Source organism: Heterodontus francisci, chromosome 10 (assembly GCF_036365525.1).
Source record: "Heterodontus francisci isolate sHetFra1 chromosome 10, sHetFra1.hap1, whole genome shotgun sequence".
NCBI lineage: Eukaryota > Metazoa > Chordata > Chondrichthyes > Heterodontiformes > Heterodontidae > Heterodontus > Heterodontus francisci.
The window spans coordinates 118,704,136-118,718,650 of NC_090380.1; the positions used below are offsets into that span (position 1 = coordinate 118,704,136).

Consider the following 14,515-nt stretch of genomic DNA (forward strand, 5'->3'; position numbering starts at 1 on the left):
GACCAACAGTGAAGTGCTTTGGGTTTATTTTTGCTACGTTAATGGGACTCTAGAAATGCAAGTTAAAGTATATGTACGTACACAGTACAAAATGACTGCTCCAATGTAAATAGTGAAACAGTCCCAATAAAGATAAAATCTTACGAGAAAATCTAATCCAACAATAGATAATGAAACAGGGATGGAGAGAGGGAGGACTTTCCTGGCTCTCTCAGCTTAGCATACATAGGAACATAGGAGAAGTAGAAGGCCATTCAGCCCATCGAGCCTGCCCCACCATTCAATGTTCATCAATGAGTCAATTACTGCAGTAAGGAGGGATGATATCTTAGAAGGTTCCTCAAATGAGGCCATATGGGTAAAAACAAAAAGGGGACAATCACTTGGCTGGGAGTGTACGACACGTCTCCAACCAGTCAGAGAGAGTTAGAGGAACAGATATGGAGGCAAATCTCAGAGAGGCGTAAAAATTATAGGGTAATAATAGTAGGGGATTTCAACTTCCCCAATATCAGCTGGGATAGTCTTAGTGCAAAAGGCTTAAAGGGGTGGAATTCTTAAAATGCATACAGGAGCGCTTTTTGAGTCAGTATGTATAAAGTCCTATAAGGGAAAGGGCAGTACTGGACCTAATCCTAGGGAATGAAGCCGGAAAAGTGGCAGAAGTGTCACTGGGGGAGCATTTGGGGGATAGCGACTAGAACTAGTGGCGCAGTGGTTAGCACTGCAGCCTCACAGCTCCAGCAACCCGGGTTCAATTCTGGGTACTGCCTGTGTGGAGTTTGCAAGTTCTCCCTGTGTCTGCGTGGGTTTCCTCCGGGTGCTCCGGTTTCCTCCCATATGCCAAAGACTTGCAGGTTGATAGGTAAATTGGCCATTATAAATTGCCCCTAGTATAGGTAGGTGGTAGGGAAATATAGGGACAGGTGGGGATGTGGTAGGGATATGGGATTAGTGTAGGATTAGTATAAATGGGTGATTGATGGTCGGCACAGACTCGGTGGGCCAAAGGGCCTGTTTCAGTGCTGTATCTCTAAACTAAACTAAACTAAACTCTAAGATTTAAGGTAGGTATGCAAAAAGACAAAGATGGACCCAAAATAAAGGTACTGGATTGCGGGGAACACAGATTTCAATATGATAAAACAGGATCTGGCGAAAGTGGACTGAGAGCAACTACTTGTAGGAAAGTCTACATCAGACCAGTGGGAGTCATTCAAAGAGGAAATAGTGAGAGTTCAGAGCCAACATGTGCCTGTTAAGGTGAATGGTAGGACTAACAAGTCCAGGGAACCCTGGATGTCAAGGGATATAGAGGATTGAGTTCGGATAAAAAGGAGGCTTATGGAAGATTCAGAGTGCTGAAAACAGTGGAGGCACGAGAGGAGTTTAGAAAGTGTAGGGGGGTACTTAAGCAAGTAATTAGGAGAGGCGAAGAGGGGACATGATAAAAACACTGGCGGGCAAGATAAAGGAAAATCCTAAGGCGTTTTATAAGTATATTAAGGGCAAGAGGATAACCAGGGAAAGAGTAGGACCCATTAGGGACAAAGTGGCAATATGTGTGTGGAGCCAGAGGACATAGGTGAGGTTTAAATGATTACTTTTCATCTGTGTTCACTATGGAGAAGGACGATGTAGGTGTAGAGATCAGGGAGGGGGATCGTGATATATTTGAACATATTAGCATTGAAAGGGAGGAGGTATTAGCTGTTTTAGCGGGCTTAAAAGTGGTCAGCATGGCTTTGTCGGGGGGAGATAGTGTCTAACAAATTTGATTGAATTTTTCGAGGCGGTGACTAGGAAGTTGATGTAGTCTACATGGACTTCGGTAAGGCTTTTGATAAGGTCCCACATGGCAGATTCGTTAAGAAGGTAAGAGCCCATGGGATCCAGGGCAATTTGGCAAATTGGATCCAAAATTGACTTAGTGGCAGGAGGCAGAGGGTGACGGTCGAGGGTTGGAAACCTGTGACCAGTGGTGTACCGTAGGGATCGGTGCTGGGACCCTTGCTGTTTGTACTGTACATTAATGATTTTGACGTGAATATAGGAGGTCTGATAAGTAAGTTCGCAGATGACACGAAAATTGGTGATGCCGTAAATAGTGAGGAGGAAAGCCTTAGATTACAGGACGATATAGATGGGCTGGTAAGAGGGATGGAGCTGTGGCAAATGGAATTTAATCCTGAGAAGTGTGAGGTGATGCATTTTGGGAGGACTAACAAGGCAAGGGAGTATACAATGGATGGTAGGACCCTAGGAAGTACAGAGGGTCAGAGGGACCTTGGTGTACTTGTCCATAGATCACTGAAGGTCGATAAGGTGGTTAGGAAGGTATATAGGATACTTATATTCTATGCCTCGGCTAATAAAGTTAAGAGCAGGGAGGTTATGATGGAGTTGTATAAAACAATAGTTAGGCCACAGCTGGAATACTGAGTACAGTTCTGGGCACCACACTATAGGAAGGATGTGATTGCACTGGGTGCAGAGGAGATTCACCAGGATGTTGCCTGGGCTGGAGCATTTCAGCTATGAAGAGAGACTCAAAGGCTAGGGTTGTTTTCCTTAGAGCAGAGAAGGCTGAGGGGGGACCTGATTGAGGTATAGAAAATTATGAGGGGCATTGATAGGTTAGATAGGAAGAAACTTTTTCCCTAAGCAGAAGGGTCAATAACCAGGGGGCATAGATTTAAGGTAAGGGGCAGGATGTTTAGAGGGGATTTGAGGAAAAAATCTTTCACTCAGAGGGTAGTTGGAAACTGGAACACACTACCTGAAGAGGTGGTAGAGGCAGGAACCCTCACAACATTTAAGAAGTATTTAGATGAGCACTTGAAACGCCACAGCATACAAGGCTATGGGCCAAGTGCTGGAAAATGGGATTAGAATAGTTAGGTACTTGATGGCCGGCACAGACACGATGGGCCGAAGGGCCTGTTTCTGTGCTGTATGACTCTATGACTAATGACTCATTATGATCATGGCTGATCATCCATTTCAATGCCTTTTTCCCCTACACTATCCTCATATCCCTTTATGTCATTTGTATTTAGAAATCTGCCAATCTCTGCTTTAAACATACTCAATGACGGAACTTCCACAGCCCTTAGGGTAGAGAATTCCAAAGATTCACAAGCCTCTGAGTAAAGAACTTTCTCCTCATCTCGGTCCCTGTGGCTTCCTCCTTATTTTGAAATTATGTCCCCTGGTTCTAGACTCCCCAACCAGGGGAAACATCTTACCTGCATCCACCCTGTCCATCCTTTTAAGTATTTTGTAGGTTTCAATGAGATCACCTCTCATTCTTTGAAACGCTAAAGAATACAGGCCCAGTTTCCCCAATCTCTCTTCATCGGACAGTCCCGCCATCTCGGGAACAAGTCTGGGGAACTTTCATTGCACTCCATCTATGGCAATAATATCCTTCCTCAGGGAAGGGGACCAAAACTGCACACAGTACTCCAGGTGTGGTCTAACCAAGGATCTATACAACTGAAGCAAGACTTCACTACTCCTGTACTCAAATCCTCTTACGATAAAGGCTAACATACCATTAGCCTTCCTAATTGTTTGCTGCACCAACAGGTTACCTTTCAGTGACCTATTGACAAGGACACCCAGGTCCCTTTGTACATCCACACTTTCTAATCTCTTACCATTTAAGAAATACTCTGCACATCTATTCCTCCTATCAAAGAGGATAACCTCACATTTTTCCACATTATATTCCATCTGCCACATTCTTCCCCACTCGATCTAAATCCCCTCGAAGCCGCTTTGCATCCTCTTCACAACACACGTTCTCACCTAGTTTTGTGTCATCTGTGAACTTGGAAATATTACATTTGGTCCCCCACACCCAAATCATTGATATATATTGTGAACAGCTGGGGTCCAAGCACTGATTCCTGCTGGCACCCTACTAGTCACAGCCTGCCAACACGACAATGACTGTTTATTCCTACTCTCTGCTTTCTGCCCGTTAACCAATCCTTAATCCATGCCAGTATATTACCTCCTATCCCACATGTTTTAATTTTGCTCACCCACCTCCTGTCGGGGACTTTATCAATAATAGCCTTCTGAAATTCCATGTATACCACGTCCACCGACTCCCCTTTATCAATTCTGTTAGTAACATCCTCAAAAGACTCCAACAGATTCGTCAAACATGATTTCCCATTCATAAATCCATGTTGACTATGCCCAATCAGATCATTATTATCCAAGTGTCCATTTATCACATCCTTTAGAATAGATTCTAGCATTTTCCCAATGACTGATGTAAGGCTAACAGGTATGTAATTTCCTGTTTTCTCTCTCCTTCGCTTCTTAAATAGTGGGGTGACATTTGCGACTTTCCAATCTGCAGGAACATACTGAAATAGGGCAGATAAATTAAACTGCCCATAACCTTTACTTCCACTCACCATCAGGAGTTAAATGGCAGCACAGGCATTTGACTGCTCAGGGGTGTGGAAAGCAAGAGGTGTGGAGGAGGGAGTATGAAGCTGGCCGCAAGTTCTTTTATAGGACTAACAGTAGAAGGCATTTTTAATGATGGGGTAGGGGGTTAAGAGATCAAACTAATGTAATCATGTGCTTAATAGAATGCAATAGTCCGCAAGTCTTCTTGGTCAAATTCAGATCAGTTCTTTTACAGACTAAAATCAATATAACTCAAGTCAATAAAAAAAACCCACAGATTTACAATATGAAACGAATGCACACAGCTTAGAGCCAGCAGCGACATCATCATTTGCATTAGTGTTGGTCAGGCACCTCAAATCATCTCACTGAGGTGTAAATTGGAGTCATTTCAACAAACATATGTTGGCAGGTCTGAACTTCCTGCAGGCAGCAGGTGCTTTATAACAGCACATGTGACATTCCTACCTGAGCAACAACAACATGCAGTTATATAGCACCTTTAATGAAGTAAACATCCCTGGTGCTTCATAGGAGCTTAATAAGATAGAAAATTGACACCGAGCCAAAGAAGGTGATATTAGGGCAGATCGCCAAAAGCTTAATCAATGAAGTAGATTTTAAACAGCATCTTAAAGGAGAGTGAGAGGTGGAGAGGTTTAGGAAGGGAATCTCAGAGGTTAGGATGTTGGCAGCTAAAGGCACCACTGCCGATGGTGGAACAATTAAAATCGGGGATATGCAAGAGACCAGAATTGGATATCTCAGGGGGTTATTGAGAAGGTTAGAGAGAGGAAGGGCGAGGCAATGGAAGATTTTAAATACAAAGATGTGAATTTTTTTTTTTTAAAAAGAGGCTTTGTCAAACTGGAAGCCAATGTAGGTCAGCGAAATCAGGGGTGATGGACCAACAGGACTTGGCGCAAGTTAGCATCCGGGCAGCAGTTTTGCATGAGCTCAATTTTGCGCAGAGTGGAAGAGGGGGATGATAAATATATACACTGCCAGATATTCACCTGCAAGTTCAAATCAATAGTCTGCAGGATAGTAATTCCAGAGGAGGAAAGGTATCAAATAAGCAATTTCACTGTGAACATTAATGATACCCAGGTCAAAACACAAAATACCTCCAATATATCATGAGCAGTTCTGTAATTAAAAACACATTTTTACACGTCATAACAGTCTGAAGTTTGATGGTCTGGTTATTCCTGAACATATTTCTTCTCAAATATAAATTTATGGAATCCTCACTTTGTTCTGAACAGCACCAATAGGAAGTTACATTTTAAATTTCCCATTTTAAACATTACACTCAGTTTAGTGATGGTAACAGCTCCTACTAAAACTTCAGACCCACCAGCAGTTGTTTCCCAAGACTAAATCGGACAGTGTGCAATCTCGCTCAACGCTGAGCTTCAAACCCCATATCATATTAGGCACAAAAACCACTTAATTCCTCCTCTGGAACATCACTCCCTTGGCCCTTAATCCACCCCCTTCATCTACCCTCCCATTATCTCAACCTCTCCAACACCCACTTCACCAGCATCCCTGGTGCCAACCTAACTGAAGTCTAACTCACTCAAAACCTCACCATTCATCCCTGCCACAAACCTGTAATTCTAAATTTTCTTTTTCATTTATTGATCTCTGAGAGGTCAGGCTTTTCTCTGCTGTTGACGGATTTTGGTTGCCTACAGGAATCAGAGAGGAATTTTCCAAATACTTCTCCAGCTGTATTGGCCTTAGATTTTTGATCTGGTTTGTTGTTGCCTCTCCCAGGAGACTACATGACACCTGAGGGTAGGAAAGTTCTTGGCCTGATTCATAAGACAAATGAAGACTATATGAGACAGGCGTGATGGGCCAGCTGATCTTTCCCTGTCCATCACATTTGTCTGTTCATATGTATTCAAGAAAATCAGTCACAGAATAACGCAGAAGTTCTACCAAGGAAACAGGACATTTCAGCCCTACAACCCTCCAACATTCAATCAGATGATGGTTGATCTGTCCCTCAACTCCATTTACCCTTTGCTCTATATCCAACTGCATCACTTAAAGGTAACAAATTCTATTTTCCACAAACAAAACAAATATACCAACTGTGGATAAAAGCTTCTGAACTTAAGCAACCACCCTCCCCCAAAAAACAGTGTTCCATCAAGGGAAAGGAGAGTATTTTCAGCACTTTCTGTTTCTATCTCAGATTTCCAGCATCTGCAAGATTTTTCCTTTTTAAGAATATATATTGTTGTGATCAAGTAAAAGCAGGTTCACATAGATGATAAATACTCAAATACTCACTAAATTCTCCAACAAGAGACACGGATTTTGCTCCTGGGGCCCACTCCTTGCAATAAATCCCACCATCAGCCTGTCGGTTGATACCAAAGGACTCGTAGCCACGAGAAAAGTGGTCAAGACTTCCTTCATTCTCTTTGATACTTTTTGCCAAATTTGTAAATTTATTGTACCTTGGGGGGAGGGAAAAATAAAAAGAAATATATTAAGATTTCAGAGAAATGGCAGAAGACTGGAGAAAATGGCACTGGAGAATTAACAGTAGGTGAAGAGTCTTTTTTTTAAAAAAAACTAAAACATTGCAGATATCAGGTATGGGCTCACGATATCTCTATGGTGAAGTATCTCACCAACACTCAGGTGCCAGCCTCACACATGAAGAATGACAAAGTGCAGTGCATTGGGGGACTGAGGGGAGTCAATCACTGCCTGGGAATAACAACATTAGATGGAATCGATCCTTTTAAGAAATGGAGAGAAAAGGAGCACGGAAGAAAATGATGGGGGGAAAAGTATCTGCAACATAAAGGCAGGTGTGCATAGTAAATTCCAGTCAGACATTCCATTGACTTAGGGAATCCCTTACCTGCACTTCACCAACAATGTTATCACCAAAGGGATTTCATCCCTCGTGAAGGTACAGAATTAAACTCAGTGCACAAGAGGTAGCTAACTTCAAATGACAGCCACCAATTAAATTCAGGATCCATGCTGCTGCAAAGCAACTGTTCTAACACACTCTGTTCTGGTATTTTTTGACAGATAGCCTTGCTTGGAGAGTTCCAGATTCAATCTTGTCTCTGAAGACTCCATACAACCACCCCAACCCCTGGCTTGTAGCACATGCTGCTATTGGTTGTAACCAGTCTCCAGTACAATATGCTTTCCATCAGCAAAAAATTATACAGAATCAAAAGAAAGTTGATGGCAGTGCTGACAAAAATAAAGACTGAACAGTGAGATTGCGACTTCGGGCAATGCTAACTTATGAAACGGATATGAACCTGCTTGCACTCCAATAGTCAGCTGCTACCACTATCACAATCTTAGAATTGTTACAGCACAGAATGAGGCCAGTCTGTTGTGTCTGCGCTGGCTCTCCGAAACAGCAATTTACCTAGTGCCACAGCCCCGCCTTCACCCCATAGCCCTGAATTCTTCCTTTTCAGATAACGATTCAATTCCCTCTTGAATGTCTTAATTGAACCTGCCTCCACCACACTCTCGGCAGTGCATTCCAGATCCTAACCACTCGCTACGTGAAAACGTTTTTTCCTCATGACACTATTGCTTCTTTTGCCAATTTCCTTAAATCTGTGCCCTCTCGTTCTCGATCCTTCCACCAATGGAAACAGTTTCCCCCTATCTACTCTGTATAGAACCCTCATGACTTTGAAGACCTCTATCAAATCTCCTCTCAACCTTCTCTTCTCGAAAGGAAATAGTCCCAACTTCTATCCATGTAACTGAAGTCCCTCAACCATTCTCGTGAATCTTTTCTGCACTCTCTCTAAAACTTTCACATCTTTCCTAAAGTATACCGCCCAGAACTGGACATAATACTCCAGTTGAGGCCGAACCAGTGTTCTATACAAGTTTAACAGAATTTCCCTGCTTTTTTTACTCTGTGCCCCTATGAATGAAGCCTAGGATTCTGTATGCTCTATTAACCGCTCTCTCAACCTGTCCTGCCATCTTCCATGATTTATGCACATATACATCCAGGTCCCTCTGCTCCTGCAACCCCTTTAGAATTGCACCCTTCATTTTATATGGTCTCTCTGTGTTCTCCCATCAAAATGGATCACTTCATTATTAAACCCAAGTCCTGCTGTCTCCCAAAGTCAGAACCATTTTTTTTTTTTTTACAATGTTCTTGTAATTTATATTGCAAGCGTCAGACATGACTCAGTGGACAGCACTCTTGCTTCCAAGTCAGAGATTCAGGGCTCGAGCCCCATTCCAGAGATTGAACACAAAACTTCAGCTGACACTTCAGTGCAATCCTGAGGGAGTGCTGCGTTGACGAAGGTGCTGCCTTTGTAGGATCTTGCTATATGCGAATTGATTGCGGCTTTTCATTCATTACAACAATGACTACACTTCAAAAGTACTTCATTTACTGTACAGTACTTTGGGGCATCCTGAGGTTGTGAACGGCAATATAGAAATGCAAGTTTTCCTTTCTGACACACACTGCTGTTTCAAACTGAAGATGCAAAGAATTTCTCAGCCATTCTGCATTTCCTGTGCAGTTTGCTGCACTCACAAAAAAAATTGTGTGCAACTGTTCTCTCCTTATTATCAAAGCTGACAGTATAAACCCTGCATAGTTTCCAAAGCATTTCAGCTCCACTATTGGTTGTGAACAAGGATAAAAACTGTGTCCAGGCTTCAAATCAGCAATGCCGCCATCCTTTTTTTTCAGAAAGTTAGCTGAAGTGTCAAAACAATGTTGGGTGTATATCAGGTAGAAAAGCTAATGCTTTTAACATAGCAAAACATCCCACAAGTGTCATCAGACACAAATGGACTTCCCAAACCCACAATGTTCACTACCTAGACAGAGAAGGGCAGCAAATGTACAGAAAAACTATCACTACCAAGTCTCACACCTTCCTGACTTAAACACTCTACCATCAGCGCAGCATGGCAGCAGTGTGCATCAGCAACAAGATAATGTCCAGCAATTCACCAAGGTTTCTATGACAGCACCTTCCAAACCTGCAACTTCAACCACCCAGAAGAACAAGGGCAGAGGCACCACCACCACCAAGATCCACTCCAAGTCACACACCATCCTGACTTGGAACTATACCGCTGTTTTTTTCTCTATCGCTGTTTCTTTACTGTCACTGGGTCAGAATCCTGGAACTCCCTCCCTAACAGTACTGTGCACTTTCACCAAATGGAGTGCAGCGCTTCAAGGCGGCAGCTCACCACCACCTTCTCAAGGACAATTAGAGACGTACAAAAGCGTTGCAAGTGAGACCCTGATAGACAGAATGAAGAAAGAAAAATCAGACACCAGTGGACCATTCTCAGTGTTGTCAAAGAACAAAGAACAAAAAGAACAAAGAAAATTACAGCACAGGAACAGGCCCGTCGGCCCTCCCAGCCTGCGCCGATCCAGATCCTCTATCTAAACATGTCGCCTATTTTCTAAGGGTCTGTATCTCTTTGCTTCCTGCCCATTCATGTATCTGTCTAGATACATCTTAAAAGACGCTATCGTGCCCGCGTCTACCACCTCCGCTGGCAACGCGTTCCAGGCACCCACCACCCTCTGCGTAAAGAACTTTCCACGCGTATCCCCCCTAAACTTTTCCCCTTTCACTTTGAACTCGTGACCCCTAGTAATTGAATCCCCCACTCTGGGAAAAAGCTTCTTGCTATCCACCCTGTCTATACCTCTCATGATTTTGTACACCTCAATCAGGTCCCCCCTCAACCTCCGTCTTTCTAATGAAAATAATCCTAATCTACTCAACCTCTCTTCATAGCTAGCGTCCTCCATACCAGACAACATCCTGGTGAACCTCCTCTGCACCCTCTCCAAAGCATCTACATCCTTTTGGTAATGTGGCGACCAGAACTGCACGCAGTATTCCAAATGTGGCCGAACTAACGTCTTATACAACTGTAACATGACCTGCCAACTCTTGTACTCAATACCCCGTCCGATGAAGGAAAGCATGCCGTATGCCTTCTTGACCACTCTATTGACCTGCGTTGCCACCTTCAGGGAACAATGGACCTGAACACCCAAATCTCTCTGTACATCAATTTTCCCCAGGACTTTTCCATTTACTGTATAGTTCACTCTTGAATTGGATCTTCCAAAATGCATCACCTCGCATTTGCCTGGATTGAACTCCATCTGCCATTTCTCTGCCCAACTCTCCAATCTATCTATATTCTGCTGTATTCTCTGACAGTCCCCTTCACTATCTGCTACTCCACCAATCTTAGTGTCGTCTGCAAACTTGCTAATCAGACCACCTATACTTTCCTCCAAATCATTTATGTATATCACAAACAACAGTGGTCCCAGCACGGATCCCTGTGGAACACCACTGGTCACACGTCTCCATTTTGAGAAACTCCCTTCCACTGCTACTCTCTGTCTCCTGTTGCCCAGCCAGTTCTTTATCCATCTAGCTAGTACACCCTGGACCCCATGCGACTTCACTTTCTCCATCAGCCTACCATGGGGAACCTTATCAAACGCCTTACTGAAGTCCATGTATATGACATCTACAGCCCTTCCCTCATCAATCAACTTTGTCACTTCCTCAAAGAATTCTATTAAGTTGGTAAGACATGACCTTCCCTGCACAAAACCATGTTGCCTATCACTGATAAGCCCATTTTCTTCCAAATGGGAATAGATCCTATCCCTCAGTATCTTGTCCAGCAGCTTCCCTACCACTGACGTCAGGCTCACCGGTCTATAATTACCTGGATTTTCCCTGCTACCCTTCTTAAACAAGGGGACAACATTAGCAATTCTCCAGTCCTCTGGGACCTCACCCGTGTTTAAGGATGCTGCAAAGATATCTGTTAAGGCCCCAGCTATTTCCTCTCTCGCTTCCCTCACGAACCTGGGATAGATCCCATCCGGACCTGGGGACTTGTCCACCTTAATGCCTTTTAGAATACCCAACACTTCCTCCCTCCTAATGCCGACTTGACCTAGAGTAATCAAACATCTGTCCCTAACCTTAACATCCGTCATGTCCCTCTCCTCGGTGAATACCGATGCAAAGTACTCGTTTAGAATCTCACCCATTTTCTCTGACTCCACGCATAACTTTCCTCCTTTGTCCTTGAGTGGGCCAATCCTTTCTCTAGTTACCCTCTTGCTCCTTATGAATAAAAGGCTTTGGGATTTTCCTTAACCCTGTTTGCTAAAGATATCTCATGACCGCTTTTAGCCCTCTTAATTCCTCGTTTCAGATTGGTCCTACATTCCCGATATTCTTTCAAAGCTTCGTCTTTCTGCAGCCTCCTCGACCTTATGTATGCTTCCTTTTTCCTCTTAGCTAGTCTCACAATTTCATCTGTCATCCATGGTTCCCTAATCTTGCCATTTCTATCCCTCATTTTCACAGGAACATGTCTCTCCTGCACGCTAATCAACCTCTCTTTAAAAGCCTCCCACATATCAAATGTGGATTTACCTTCAAACAGCTGCTCCCAATCTACATTTCCCAGCTCCTGCCGAATTTTGGTATAGTTGGCCTTCCCCCAATTTAGCACTCTTCCTTTGGGACCACTCTCGTCTTTGACCATGAGTATTCTAAAACTTACGGAATTGTGATCACTATTCCCAAAGTAGTCCCCTACTGAAACGTCAACCACCTGGCCGGGCTCATTCCCCAACACCAGGTCCAGTATGGCCCCTTCCCGAGTTGGACTATTTACATACTGCTCTAGAAAACCCTCCTGGATGCTCCTGACAAATTCTGCTCCATCTAGACCTCTAACACTAAGTGAATCCCAATCAATGTTGGGAAAATTAAAATCTCCCATCACCACCACCCTGTTGCTCCTACATCTTTCCATAATCTGTATACATATTTGTACCTCTATCTCACGCTCGCTGTTGGGAGGCCTGTAGTACAGCCCCAATATTGTTACCGCACCCTTCCTATTTCTGAGTTCTGCCCATATTGCCTCACTGCTCAAGTCCTCCATAGTGCCCTCCTTCAGCACAGCTGTGATATCCTCTTTCACCAGTAATGCAACTCCTCCACCCCTTTTACCTCCCTCTCTATCCCACCTGAAGTATCGATATCCTGGGATATTCAGTTGCCAATCATGCCCTTCCCTCAACCAAGTCTCAGTAATAGCAACAATCCAGTGGAGTAAAAACACACTCATCCACCAGAGTGTTGTAAATACCAGATATCTAACTACAACTTGTTTGACTTCCTCAACACTTCATTGTGCTTTATTAGCTCTAAAAATCATACAGAATAAACATTAAATATATATACAGCTTATATTTATACAGTGCCTTTCTTTAATGTAATTCACAGGAGCGTTATAAAGCAAAATTGGACACCGAGTCACATAAGGAAATGAGGGCAGATGATGAAAAGTTTGATCAAAGCAGATGGTTTGAATGAGCATCTTAAAAGTAAAAGGTAGAAGTAGAGTGTCTGAGAGGTTTAAAGGAGGAAATTCCAGAGCTTAGGGCCTAGGCAGCTGAAGGCATGGCTACCAATGTTGGAGCCATTAAAATCAGGGATGCTCAAGAGGCAGATAACTTAGAGGATTGTGGGCTGGAGGAGTTTGAAGAGATAGGGAGAGGATAAGGCCATGGAGGGATGTGAATACACCGATGAGAATTTTAAAACTAAGATGTCGCTTGACCGGGAGCCAATGCACGTCAGTGAGCACAGGGTGAATGGGACTTAGGCAAGTAAAGAAACAGGCAGCAAAGTTTTGAATGGAAAGCGTGGCTACCCAACCTAAATCCCTGACCAGACCCGACTACAAGTGTTGGGTTCGGGTCGACTCTCTCTTTCAGGTCCAGCATTCAGGCTCGGATTGGGTTGGACATGGACAGTGCTGCCTTGCTCCAGGAAGTAATCTTCAAATGAACATTCAGGCGTCAAGGCAGGAAACGTGCAGTCCAGACTCCGCACTCTGCAGTAAAGCCTGGCTACCTGACCAAACCTGACTACGTGTCGGGTTCGGTTCGGACATGTAAAAAAAATTGAAGGACTCGGGCCGGGTGGAGTTCAGGTTGGCTGATTTTGGGTCGTATTTTAATTTTATACCCAAGCCAGGCTTTATTTGGATGACCTCAAGTTTACGGAGCGTAGAATGTGGAAGACCAGCCAGGAGTGCATTGGAATATTCAAGTCTAAGAGGTAACAAACACATGAATGAGGGTTTCAGTAGATGAGCTGAGGCAGGAGCATAGTCGGATGATGTTACAGAGGAAGAAATAGGCGGTCTTAGTGATGGCATAAATATGTGGTCAGAAGCTCATCTCGAGGTCAAATATGACACCAAGATTGTGAACAATGTGGTTTAGTCTCAGACATTTGTTACGACCAGCTGAGAAAGGTATCTCAGGGTCCCTCTCAGCCTTCACCTGGTCTTAACGTAACAGGGTTTAATTTTAAACAAATCATGTTTTTAGCTCCCCCTTGGTGAATCCTTTCCAGTTCACCGCTTTCCAATTAAAAGGCAAAGAAACCAGCACGAAAAGGCTTTCTTAGGTTTAAAGAAGAAAAGTTGAAATTTATTAAACTTAAACTCTAATTTGGTGCACGCCTACGGATACACGACGCGCCCCACGCCAGCATGCATACGCGATACACACATGCAAAGAGAGACAGAAAAGGGCACAAGAAATAAAAAGTGGAAAAATTTGAGGCAATATCCGGAGAGTTTTTGTTATGGTTCTTCGAGCTCACTGTAGAGTCCTTGATTGTAGGTCGATCTTGCTTTTTGTTGGGGCCCAGTATTCTTCTTAAACCTTGTTCACTGTAGGAGACTTTTCTCTCTTGGGGTTCATGTGTCTTCAGTGGATTCAGAGGCTTGTGAGAAAGAGATGGAAGCAGGAAGACAAGGGAGCAGGCAGACAGGAAAGGCTATGGTGAGTCAGCCAGGAGAGATCGTCTCAATCCAAGAGCATTCTAATTTCTGCCAAAACTGTTCGTACAAATTCAAAAAAAAAACTCAGGTTGCCCAGCAGGTTAGTCATGTGACTAGCTGGTTTGACCATGTCCGTTTGTGTATTCGGCCATTTTAG

The 14,515-nt window shown here is 43.6% G+C and overlaps 1 protein-coding gene across 4 annotated transcripts in view; it reads right to left on the reverse strand.

Annotated features, from left to right (window-relative positions):
• The window catches only part of gbe1b (glucan (1,4-alpha-), branching enzyme 1b), a 666,883-nt gene that overhangs the window by 574,224 nt on the left and 78,144 nt on the right, over positions 1 to 14,515 (reverse strand). For all 4 annotated transcript variants that reach the window (XM_068041301.1, XM_068041300.1, XM_068041299.1 and 1 more), the window contains exon 2: positions 6,745 to 6,914. In XM_068041301.1, the coding sequence (XP_067897402.1) occupies positions 6,745 to 6,914 (170 nt within the window). The remainder of the gene's footprint in view (positions 1 to 6,744; positions 6,915 to 14,515) is intronic.